Here is a 12,172-nt window from a genome sequence, read left to right on the forward strand (position 1 = left end):
GGATGATTTGGGCATGGCTGCAACCCGATGCGAGCCCGCGACCTGTCTTGGGCTTGGCCAAGGCGTCGCCAGGGGGGGCAAGAGTGCCTCGAACTTCTGGGGTGCAGTCCGGCAATCAGCTCGCTTGGTCCATCGATCGATGGCCTAGTCGTTGGAACTGCACCGTCGCCTTGTTCCATCACACGCTGCGGGACCGGGCCGTGTGAGGGCGAGGCAAAGCGAGGGTAAGACCCAATCTCGTCCCCTCGCCTGGTGCCCATGCCAGGGGCCTGGCCAATCTCTCGCTCGAGGTCAAAAGCAAGCCCGATGCTGCTTGATGATCTCGTCCCTCCCTTCACCTTACAGCCACCGCCATCGCCCTCCATTCATCTTGCACGAGCTCTTACCACCAGCCAGTCTCTTCGTCACCTCCTCGACTCGGCCTCTTCGGACTTCGCCCAACGCTGCGAGACGGCCCTCAGTCGATCGCAGCGGACATGCACTGCCCTCGTGTTTGCGCCTCGATCTCGAACCGCACTGAGCCCTTTCGCAGCCCCTCCGTTGATGCGACTAGCCTGGACGGCTCCTGAGGTGCCATCGACGTGCGGCAACTGCCACTTGGTCGCCACGGACGCCAAAATGTCCGACGACCCGCTCGCCATGGCCGACGTGGCACAGGAGCCACGCAGAGATCCGCGTCACTCCGCGCCGCTCTCGTTTGGTCCGACCGAACAGCGGACGACAGTGATGAACGCGACGAGTCTAGATGGCCACAGCAATCTCGACCACTGTCATCACCGCCGCAGCGAAAGCAGCTTGCATCCGCTGCAAAACGGCGTCCTGGTACAGCCCTGGCAGCCAGACGAACGATCCGCCTGCAACACTTCGCTGGCTGGGATTCCTCCATCAATCGATCCGCCGGACGGGGCCATGTGGAACGCTCCAGGCCAAGCGACACAATGCAGCATCCCGACGCCTCGATTTGATTCGGCAGGGCAAGCCATTAGGGGCAACGACGCCGAAATGCCAGACGCCACCGGTCATGGCTCGCCTCGTCCTGTCCTCGGCAGCGCCGTCGGCGGTGAGTCCAGACTTACCTGCCTCTTAGCGCTTCCGAGGTCAGACCAAAGCGCGCCGCTGATCCGATGGAGATCTTCACCTCACGTTCGCTGTGTAAGCAGATCAGTGCCTTCCTGTGCCTCGAGCTGACTGGGTAGGTACTGAGTAGTCGCGATCGAGCACACCTACTGGCAGCAGGGGGAATAGACATAGCGCGACGACAGCCAGCACGTTGACCCGAGCACATCGCCGACCGACCCCCTTGTGCCGTTCCCACAGGTCAGAAGTCGGGTCACCGTGGTTCCAGGAGCAGAAGAGATGAGATCTCCTTCGGCTGGTCTCGCTTCGATTCCCCTTACGCAGTGGAACCGTGGCGCGGATGGAGTCGACCCTCTCAGGCATTGCGTCTCTACGACGGTGCCGTTGCCGACGCTACCTCGAGGGGCTCGCGGAAGCGCTTGGGGCTCTGACGCGCAGCTCTCGGGGCCCTCGCTCGGCTTTGCCCACGACACGCCGTACGCACCCGATGTCTGCTCTCAGCCAGCGCTGACCCAACCCCAAACTGGCACAAGCAGCGCTGGGATGCCGTTCAGGATCGAGGCAAGCTATACATACCACGACCATCAGCACCAACCCTGGTCAAGTTTTTGGCCCTCGGCTGCAGCGAGCGAGTCGCCAGATTCCCACTCGACCAACTTCTGGACAGCAGCTTCGACCGCTGCCTCGCTCCCGACCCAAGCGCACACTTGGGCCGCCCTGCGCCCAGCCCTCCGAGGGAACGAGATCTTACCAGCAGCAGAGATGCCAAGTCAGCGCCCTGCGGACCAGCTTGACTTGCTCAACGTCAACTCAGGGTGGCAGCAATCTCCCATGTACGGACTGCACCGCTTTGGAGACGGCCTCGCCCCGGCGCGTTCCGCGTCCTATACCTTTCCTGCAGCCCCTGGGTCAGAAGGGATGCCTGCGATGAAGCAGGGTAAGTCTCCGATGGGATCCGGTTGCGCAGCGGATTGCGAGTCCGACCAATCTTGCCTCAGTGTCGGACAGATCGTTGATGCAGTCGTGAGTGCTAACGTGCTTGACCACCGGGCGTCTTTGTAGAGACGTCCTGGACTTTTCTGCCAACCATGAGAGCTGCGCATACCCGGACCGACCAGTCAGCCTTGAGCCTCACCCACGCTGCTGCCGTCGAGCGTCCGATCTCGATGGAACGTAGCCCTTCAGACACGACCGAGCATGCGTCAAGGGCGGCGTTGGGCTTGCTGACCGGCAGCCTCGGTGGCTACCGGCCGGAACTTGCGCAACGTCCGAGGAGGGGCGACACCGCGCCACCAACGTGTGCGGGAGCACCGGCAACAACGTCGACGTCGTTACGTCGTGCCGAGTCGGCGACGCTACGACTCGAAGTTCTCGAGCAGAATGGCAAGCGCCGCACATGGTACCGCGGTTCGAATGGCCAGTTTGCTTCGGGTAGCCGCCCAACGCCTCTCAATGAGCTTGATGGATCATCTGCCGGAGCGGCGTCCGGTCGTGGCGGCGCCGGTCGCGAAGGACCGACTCAGCCGCTTCGACGCATTCGCAAGCGGCGCAAGGGTGACGAGATCGACCGCAAGTACATCTGCGACTTTGCGGGATGCGACAAGGCGTATGGAACGCTCAACCGTAGGTGCCGGGCCCGTCGCCGCCTCGTCGCCGCCTCGATCCCGCCTTGACCTGGGTCGGCGTCATGATCCAGTCCAGCAGCTGACGTGACGCCTTCGCCATGTATCCCTCTCACCTCGCTGCCCGACCCCACGTCTTCGTGACAGACCTAAACACGCATCGACTCGCAAATGACCATGGCCCTCGGCTCAACGCCGCAGGTAGGTGGCTCAGCCCCTCTCAAGATCAAGATCCGCGCAAGGCTCCCAAAGAAGCAGGACGTCAGGACCCTTCTGACCTCGGGGCTGTCTGATCCCCTCGTCCAGCGTATCGGGCGTTGGGCAATCTTCGCACCGCGCAGTGAGATCACCTCTCGAGCGGCATGCAGACCAGAGAGTCCATGGCGGTGACGACGCGGACAGATCGCTCGGCCCAGAGACAGCAGCGTTGGCCGGATGCTTGCAGAGATTTTGCGTCCTAGGATCGGCCGGACACAGGCGAGAACCAGCGGGCTTCCTCCTGTGCCATCGTCAGGTTGGAGCCGCGTGGCGGGGCTTGCGGCTAAGGGCGAACACGGCAGAGCGACGCTACGCGAGAACGAGCGGCGTCCTGGCCCTCCGTGGGGCGCAGCACCGTCACACTGCGAGGGCTCATCAGGGAGACAGTTGCGATGTGATGCCATTGGTCAACATGTTGGCGGGATGAGGTGCGCTATGGTGGTCAGGCTTACAAGTACAAGCGAGCTCGATGGTTTAATTGTGATGGTGGTCAGAATAGGTCATTGACCGAGCGTGGGACTAGCGACGACACCAGCGGTGCCAAGACCGCTCTATGGGGCATCCGCTGGTTGCCTTGCGCGGTGCGGAACCGGGCTGGGCGTCGGCTCCCAGCCTTGCCTGCGGAATCGATCCAGACGAGCCGTCTCGTCTCTCGCTTCCCCTTTCCTGGTGGCTCTCTCTTTAGCCGAACCGATGGCGACGGCGGCGCTCGTGTTCCGCTTGGATGGCAGGTTGCCGCGGGCAATCGGAGTGCGCGAGGTGAGGTCGAGCAGTCTCTTTGCCGCGGGCGTCAGATCTTCCCTCCTCTTTTTGGCCGAGCTCGGAGTCGCACCACGCGACGAGAGCGCGTTGCCGCCGGGGACGCTGCGGCCACTACTGTGGGCTGTGCTAGTCGCCGGACCCAGATACCTCGCCACTCCATACGGCGTCTCCGCACCCTGCCTCGATGACGACGACGCCTTGCTTTTGAGCGACTTGGAAGCGGAACCAGCCAGGCGATGCGCAATCTCCTCTCGGTGTCTTGTGGGCGGTAGACAGAATGAGGGCCGAGACGGGCCGGCATCGACCTGAGAGAAAGGCAAGCTGGATCCTCGCAATCTTGGGAGTCTTTTGCCCCTGTCGACCTCGTCGTCAAGCGGCGCTTCGGACACGGGCGTCCGATAGGGGCTGACGAAGCCGTAGCCAGCCACTCGCGGCGTTTCGATGGCCGGATCGGCCTTCACGCCGCTGGCGACGGACGATGCGATCAGACTGCCGCGTATCGCCGCATCGACAGTGCTGCGTGAAGGTGTGCCTGGCACGACGCTCGCGCCGTCCTCCTGCAGCACGTCATCGTCAAACGTGGAGAAGTCGGTGCGCCGAAAGTTGACCGACGGACCCGCCGGCATAGCCTTGCCGAGATTGTCTTGAAGCGAGCCGAGGCCTTGGCGAAGGGACGGAGGTGCTGAGCTTGACGGGACAAGAGAGCTGTTCCGGCTGCGGGACGTCGAAATGTCGGCGTCGGGCGGGTACATGAGTGCGTTGCGCACCTTGAAAGGCCACAGCGGAACGGCCAAGTCGCCTCTGCTGGAAGAGCCAGATTCCAGTGCTGCCCCTTGTCTTGCGACGCCCCGTGCGCGAGACTCGTCGTCATCCTTGCCATCAGCGCCCTCTTCTGAGCCAGCAGCCTTGTCGACCGCGATCCCGGTGATGAGCAGGCGCTCCTCTGCCCCTATGCCCTTGCCCGACTCGACGGCAGCAGCGACCGCGAGCCTCTTGCCCTGAACCGCCTCCTGCTGAGCGCTCTCGACGGCCTTGCGCTTCTTGTCATTGGCCCTCTTCGCGGACTCGTAGGCCCAGGAGAATCGCTCTTTGCGAAGCTGATTTGTCCGATCCATGATCTGGGCAAAGGACGCGTTGTCCTCAGACGTGTACGCGGTCTGAAAGGCGTCCAGCGAGAGAGAGAGGTCCGGCGTGAAGCCGGATGGCTCCTCGTCGTCGCCACCGTCGTCGAAAGCGGCATTATTGGCGTTGTCAGGGGAGCGAAGGTCGGCCGTCGTCAGGTCGCCACGAGCCGATTTTTGTGCTGCGGGAGTACCTTCCCAGCCCTGAACTCCTATGCTTGCGTGAAGAGGCGTCTCCCCTGCATGCTGAGGGTGGCGACAAGTCGTATCTCCTGCCCGGCTTGTGATGGGGGTACCTGATGGTCTTTCTGCGTTTTCCCGGCGCTGCGGTGCTCGTGTCGAGGAGGAGCCACCTGCCCCTTCGGCATCATCGATGGCGATGAGCTTCCTGAGGGCGCTGTTGATCTCGAGGGCATCTCCGCCTTCTAGCGCGGTGAGATAGTGGTTCTCTGCACGCAGGCGGTCTAGGTGCGGGAAGAAGTCGCGCTTGATGATGTCTGAGAGGGACGAGGTGTATTCGGCCTCGGTGAGGATCCTTTGCTGGCGAAGCGAGATCTCGCCCGGGCGCAGCGGGATCAGGGCTTTCGAGGCGAGAGGCGCAGTGGTCGAGGGGAAAGATGAGGATGGCGATGGCGATGACGATGACGAGAGGGATGAATCGCGGGGTGCGAGGCGGAGGGCCACCGCGGCCGAGCGGGGCGTTAGCTCGGGGGTCATGTTGAGATGGTGGCCGTGGTGCGTGCCAGAGGCTGACAAGGTTCCCTATGCTTCCCTGTTGCCTGCGTCATTGCCGCAGACGACAGCTTGCTCGCTGTAGACGCTTGCGGAGGCAGCCGTGTGGCCGCCGGTGGTGATGGATCTCGGTGGTCTCGGAAGGAGTGGTGGTGGTGGCAAAGGGCAGTTGGACAAGATTGACAGCGTGGCCGAGGTTGTTTAATGTGGAGCGGCCACAGGGCCCGCTGTTTTGGTTGTCTCGTGCGATAGCTCCTGTGCGGTGGGGGGTGGACGGCATGTTGGAGCTCTCGGACGAGCGTCCAGCCAAGCGATCCGGGCTGCCCGACAGCGCGAGCAGAAGCAGGGGCCGACGCCGCGGCCGCCGTCGGGCGCTCCGAGTCTGTCCGAGCCAGGCTCTGAGCCTTCGAGCTTCTGGAAGAAACGGACGCACGGCGGGCCGACCGATCCCAAAATTTCCGGTCGGCGGCGGGCGGGCGCGGGCAAAAGGGCACGTCACCACCCCATGGACCTCGGACCTCTCTGGACTCGACTCTGCGACCTGCGACCGGCTGGCCCGCGATCCGGTTGACCAAGGCCCAGCCCAGCCCAGGCCAGGCCAGGCCAGGTCAGCCCAACGAGGGGCGGGGAGTGGAGTTGACGGTTCGGATCGGATGGTTCCAACCGTGGTGGTGTCCTGGTTGAGCCTGCTCGGCCTGACTTTCCTTCTTCCACCATCTTCGACCCCTCTTATCTGCCCTCGACCCGCTCCCACGCCCTACCACTTGCCGTAGCCTTCCTCTCTTTTCCGCCGCAGCAAACATGGTCGCTCGTTCTATCGCCATGAGGACCCTGGCCCGGGTGAGTGTGGGCAGCAGTCCGCTGAGGCGGCCAAGGGTGGCGGCTTCGAAGTCTACGCAGGTCGCAGCCGCTTCCGAGGCGATGAATATATGGCGGCGCCGTCGTCCTTGGGTCTGGCGGGTGGAGCGATAGAGTGCGGCTGGAAGGAGCCGTCGGCTGTTGCCGTCGTGGGCGGCTCGGTCCCGAGACTAGCCGAGCGCCCACGACGAGGCCAAACCCCCGGCCTGCCTTCGAGATGTGATGCGAGGTCAGAAGCCAGGGGGAGGGATGCTTGCCGCCGCTGTCGCACTTCTGCCGCCGTGGCTCCTCTGCCCGCTCGTCTCCCTGTGTCGCTGTGTCGCAGGGGCGGCCTCAGCCTCTTTGGACCCTGGCAGCGTAGGCTGTCGCCGGCGCACGGCCATTCCAGCCGACTCGTGCTCCTCTCCAAGCCCAAGCCCAACGCCGCCTCCCCGCCTACCCGCCTTGACCATCGACCTTCATCGCCTCAACCCTGCTCGACCGTACCTTTGCAAGCCTTCTCCGCTGACCCGTTCCCACCGCCTCTCTTCGCTTTGATCTCATCGTCGCACGCCTGCGCGCCTCTTGTCTTTGTCGCAACCAGGGATCCTCGTCGGTCCGTGCTGCCCCGCGCCTCGCCATTGCCAGCGCTGCCCCCGTTGCGCGCCGCGGTTTCGCCTCCACTTCCATCATGGTGAGCACCCGCCAATCTCGGTCTCGTTCCAGCCAGGCTCCCATGGTCGCGATCGTCCGGGGAACCTCTCTGCTGACCAACTGTCTCGACCGCCCTGTGCACCTCGGCCTTGCTCCCGCACCCCGTCAGGCCGACGCCAAGTTCCGCTCCGAGAAGGACACCTTTGGCCCTCTGCAGGTCCCCGCCGACCGATACTGGGGCGCACAGACTCAGAGGTCCCTGCAGAACTTTGACATTGGCGGTCCCCAGGAGCGCATGCCCGCACCCCTGATTGAGGCTTTTGGCGTGCTCAAGAGGGCCGCCGCCACCGTCAACAAGCAGTTTGGCCTCGACGCCAAGGTGGCCGACGCAATCTGCCAGGCCGCCGACGAGGTCATTGCCGGCAAGCTCCACTCGCACTTCCCCCTCGTCGTCTTCCAGACCGGCTCGGGCACCCAGACCAACATGAACGTCAACGAGGTCATCTCTAACCGCGCCATCGAGATCCTCGGCGGCGAGCTGGGGTCCAAGAAGCCCGTCCACCCCAACGACCACGTCAACATGAGCCAGTCGTCCAACGACACCTTCCCCACGGCCATGCACGTCGCCTCAGTCACCGAGATCACGCGCTCGCTGCTGCCGGCCCTCGAGGAGCTGCGCGTCGCCCTCGACGCCAAGCGCGCCGAGTTTGACGACATCATCAAGATCGGACGCACCCACCTCCAGGACGCCACGCCCCTCACGCTGGGCCAGGAGTTCAGCGGCTACGTCAAGCAGGTCGAGAACGGCATCGAGCGCGTCAAGGCCGTCATCCCAAGGCTGAGCATGCTCGCCCAGGGCGGCACCGCCGTCGGCACGGGCCTCAACACCTACAAGGGCTTCGACGTGGCCGTGGCCAAGGAGATCTCCAACATCACCGGTCTCCACTTTGAGACGGCGCCCAACAAGTTTGAGGCCCTCGCCGCCCACGACGCCATTGTCGAGGCGTCGGGTGCGCTCAACACGGTGGCCGTGTCGTTCATGAAGATTGCCAACGACATCCGCTACCTCGGCTCAGGCCCGCGCTGCGGCCTGGGCGAGCTGAGCCTGCCGGAGAACGAGCCGGGTTCGTCGATCATGCCGGGCAAGGTCAACCCGACGCAGTGCGAGGCACTCACCATGGTCGCCGCCCAGGTCATGGGCAACAACACGACCATCTCGGTCGCCGGCTCGTACGGCCAGTTTGAGCTCAACGTCTTCAAGCCGGTGCTAATCAAGAACCTGCTGCAGAGCATCCGCCTCCTCGCCGACGGCGCGCGCTCCTTTACCAAGAACTGCGTCGTGGGCATCGAGGCCAACCGCGACACGATCAAGAAGATCCTTAACGAGTCGCTCATGCTCGCCACCATCCTCAACAGCCACCTCGGCTACGACAGTGCGTCGTCGCGATCTCTCTCACTTGCCTTCGTGATGATGTGCACGTCGCTGACCATTTTGCCCCACGTCCTGCCCGTCCTCTGATCTTCCTCCTTGCTCCCGCACATCTCCCGACTCGGATAGACGTCGCCGCCGCGGCCAAGAAGGCGCACAAGGAGGGCACCAAGCTGGTCGACGCCACGGTCGAGCTCGGCTTCCTGACGCGCGAGGAGTTCGAGAAGATCGTCAGGCCCGAGTTTATGCTGGTGAGTCGAGTTTACAGCAGGCAGGGCAGGGGTGGGCCGGAGCCTGGGAGACACCTCGAGTTTGGCACAGCCATCATTCTGACACCTTGGACCGCTCTTCCCGTTTCTGATTCGCTCTCTTCTTGCCGACCTCTTCTTGACAGGGCCCTGACGACTACCCCAAGAAGAAGTAGGCGGGCGGTCCACGTGGACGGCGGCGCGGAGGCGGAGAGGGACGCTTCCCCTCTGCGCTTCGTGGCAGTGGCGACCTATAGATGCTCCTCGAAAATCCGTAATCGCAAATCGAGTCCAGACAGCTCAAGCCCAGTCTGACTGAAGGCGTGCCGGGCTGTGTGCCCATTTGGCTATGCATTGCTCTCGAAGCAAGTCCCTAAGAGTGGGAGGCAGCAAAAACGGGGTGGTAGGAGCGCCCCTGCATGGCTTGCCGGTATCGACCTCGCTACAGGTTGGCCGACTCTCTGTGGCCGCGTCTATTTCTACGAAACTCTACAACCTCTGGAAGGCCGATGGAGACGAGGCCGAGGATGCGCGAAGCGACGCTCTGTTCTCTCCTATCCTTTCCCTCTCTCCTAAAGTGGCCGAGGTGCTGGATGAGGTCGTACAACTTGCCCTGATCCTCGTCGTCGCCGTCGGCATCGGCACTCGCATGCGGCGCGTGTCCACGCTGCTGCTGCTGCTGGTGCTCTTGCGCTTTTCTAACCTGCTCATCGTGCGGTGCCGTTGCCGGTGCCGGTGCCGGTGGCGGGTACCAATCCGGGTTGATGGCGATGACGTCGACGACTTTTTTGCCGGGACGCGGCGTCGACTTGTCGCGCAGCAGCACGCCCATTTCCTGGAAACGCGAAAAGGCCTGGGAGAGGACGGCGGCATTGATGCTCTCCAGGTAGGCCAGCTGGCCCTGGGCGTAGAGCGTCTTGCCAATCTGCTGCGCGTGCTTCGTGTGCGCACTCAGGTTGTAGTACGCAATCGATCCCGTTCCGGCTGACGAGGAGGGGAGGAGAGAGAGGAGCGTCACTGCCGCTAGCCAATAGCCCTGTGGGTTCGATCGGTCGCGTTGCAGAGCGTGTGCCCAAGAGATGAGGCAGAGTGAAGATAGGGAGAGGAGAGACCCGTGCGTCAGTGACTCGTGCAAGAACGGGATTTGCAGACAAAGGCCGACGACAGCGCGGGCGGCCGAGGTCAGAACGCACCTCGATAAACGGCCAGATGAGGAAGAGGAAGCTGTCAAAGTTCTCGCGCCCAATTTCTCGCTCCTTCATGCTGATCTCGATTGTCTCCTCGCCCTCGCTTTCACCCTCGACGCCCGGCCGGTTGAGCTGGAGGATGCCGTCGGCGACCATGCCCTCGATGGTCTTGTCGACGTTGCCCTCGAGGGTGTCGGTTCCAAAGACGAACTCGTTGCGCAGCACCGACGAGATGAAGCTGCACTCGCGCAGCAGCTCGGACCTCGTCATGCGCTGCATGGGCGCCGTGCCGCCCTGCTTGACCTTGGTGTAGAGCGCCGCCGAGGCGAGCGCCTCGCTGACAAAAATGTGGATGACCTGGTTGCGGTAGAAGCTCAGCTCGAAGCGCTTCTCAGGCAGGAAGGTGGGCTCGAGCACGTCCTTTTGCTCGGTGATGAGGCCCTTCATGACGGTCGACGTGGTGCGGTCCACAACCTCGGCCGTCGTCATGGTGCCAAAGTCGGCCACCTTGTACCCCTTGAGCGTGATGGCGTCCTTGAGCCAGTCGACGCGCCGGATCAGCTCCGAGCGCGCCACGCCGCGCCCACGCAGCGTCAGGATGACGGTGCCCACCAGCGCCGCCGGCATCACGACGGCCACCTTGTTGATGTCGGCCAGCACCCGGTACCCGAGCGCGCGCAGAAGCAGCACCTTGTGCTGCTCGCTGTTGCGGATGTCGAGCTCGACCTTGGTGTCGTCCGGCCCGGGCGCGGCGCGGCGCGCCTTTTGCTCCTCGATGAAGCCCTGGAGCGACCAGGGCGTGTCGAAGCGGATATCGATGCGGCCCATCTTGAGCTGCAGCAGCGACGAGCTGCCGCTCAGCAGGCCCAGCAGCGACTCGGACTCCTTGGGCTTGCCAAGCAGCTCCGAGACGTAAGTCTCCGACTCAATGACCGAGTCGTACTGCAGGCTCACGGGGCAGACCCACACGTCGTCGGTGCGGCCCGCCAGCAGGCCCTCGACGACGTACTTGAGAATGCCCAGCTTGGGCGGAAGCAGCTTGCCCGTGCGCGACCGGGTGCCTTCGATGAAGCACTCGAGGTTGCGCCCGTTTGCCAGGATATTTTCGATGTACTCCTTGATCACGATCGGGTAGAGCTGGTCGCCGGCAAACGAGCGCCGGATGAAAAAGCCGCCGCCGCCGCGCAGGATGTTTCCGACGACGGGCAGATCGAGGTTCTCGCCGGCGACGATGTGGGGCAGCGCGATGCCAAGGCGGTACATGAGCCAGGAGACGGTGAGGTAGTCGATGTGCGACTTGTGGCACGGCAGAAAGATGATGCTCTGCTTGCGCTCAGCGGCGTAGGCGGCCACCCTGCGCAGCTCGAGGACCTGGGGCACGCTGATGTGGATGCCCTGGTGGTACATTCGGGCGAGGACGTTGTTGACGCTGGCGGCAAAGGCCTTTAGGAAGCGGAGCGAGTCGATGCGCGCCACCGACTTGACGAGGATGTGGTGGGCGACGTCGCGCAGCTGGCCCTCCATCTCGCGCTGTTTGCGCTGCTTGAAGACGGCAAGCGACTTTTGCGCCTTTGTGGGCCCCGAGGGCGGCATGGGCCCGGTGTCGGGGAAGAGGGCGTCGATGCGGAGCGCGGCGAGGCGGCGGATGCGCTCCTGGACTTGGTCGCTGGCGAGTACGGCACGGATGGTCTCGTCGGACATGCCCGGGTAGAGGATGGGCGCCCCAATGTAGTTGGAGTAGCCGCGCCAGCCGGTGCCCTGGCCGTAGGCGACAAACTGCTGGAGAAACTCAAAGGGCGACTCGCGGAAGTGGGCCTTGTAGGCGGCCACGACGTTGAGGTCGCCCAGCTTGGTCTCCGCCGAGGTGAGGATACCGGAGCGATCTGCGAGGTGACGGTCCTTTGGATAGGGAGATCCGAGGTCGCCAAGTTGCGAGGCCAGCTGGCCCGTCGAGAGGCTGTGGCTGGGCAGCGAAGACTGGGCGGGTGGCAGGGACTGGGTGCCTGTGGGCTCGTCGGTCGTGCGGGGTGAGGGCTGTACGCGATTGTGGCGGCTAGTGCTGCTGCGCCTTCGCTGGTGGCCAGTCTTGCGGCCGGATCCGCCGGCATCAGCGTCGTCGGACGCCATTGCGAGGAGGCTACGGTTGCGGCCGGGGGGGGGGGGGGGATCGGTGGTGGGAGGCGTGAGAAGGGGGAGGTGCTGGACCTGCCGCGTTCGTTCTCGATACTGGTGAAAGGGAAACCAA

The 12,172-nt window shown here is 63.9% G+C and overlaps 4 protein-coding genes across 4 annotated transcripts; 2 read left to right on the plus strand and 2 right to left on the minus strand.

Moving 5' to 3' along the window:
• Positions 1-2,165: 2,165 nt before the first annotated feature.
• On the plus strand, positions 2,166-2,750 carry PFL1_03337 (uncharacterized protein; the record flags this gene model as incomplete). Its single annotated transcript, XM_007880854.1, has 1 exon — positions 2,166-2,750. One exon carries the CDS (start codon positions 2,166-2,168, stop codon positions 2,748-2,750), a length of 585 nt encoding a protein of 194 aa, XP_007879045.1.
• A 758-nt stretch (positions 2,751-3,508) lies between these two features.
• Positions 3,509-5,557, minus strand: PFL1_03338 (uncharacterized protein; the record flags this gene model as incomplete). Its single annotated transcript, XM_007880855.1, has 1 exon — positions 3,509-5,557. The coding sequence occupies one exon, from the start codon at positions 5,555-5,557 to the stop codon at positions 3,509-3,511; it is 2,049 nt and encodes a 682-aa protein (XP_007879046.1).
• Positions 5,558-6,394: 837 nt separating this feature from the next.
• PFL1_03339 (uncharacterized protein) lies at positions 6,395-8,916 on the plus strand (the record flags this gene model as incomplete). The annotated part of the gene is made up of 5 exons (XM_007880856.1): positions 6,395-6,412; positions 7,014-7,103; positions 7,233-8,496; positions 8,622-8,743; positions 8,887-8,916. 5 exons carry the CDS (start codon positions 6,395-6,397, stop codon positions 8,914-8,916), a joined length of 1,524 nt encoding a protein of 507 aa, XP_007879047.1.
• A 266-nt stretch (positions 8,917-9,182) lies between these two features.
• PFL1_03340 (uncharacterized protein) lies at positions 9,183-12,054 on the minus strand (the record flags this gene model as incomplete). The annotated part of the gene is made up of 2 exons (XM_007880857.1): positions 9,183-9,776; positions 9,934-12,054. The coding sequence occupies 2 exons, from the start codon at positions 12,052-12,054 to the stop codon at positions 9,183-9,185; spliced, it is 2,715 nt and encodes a 904-aa protein (XP_007879048.1).
• Between the last annotated feature and the right edge of the window lie 118 nt (positions 12,055-12,172).

The sequence above is a fragment of the Pseudozyma flocculosa genome, assembly GCF_000417875.1.
Source record: "Pseudozyma flocculosa PF-1 unplaced genomic scaffold scaffold00010, whole genome shotgun sequence".
NCBI lineage: Eukaryota > Fungi > Basidiomycota > Ustilaginomycetes > Ustilaginales > Ustilaginaceae > Pseudozyma > Pseudozyma flocculosa.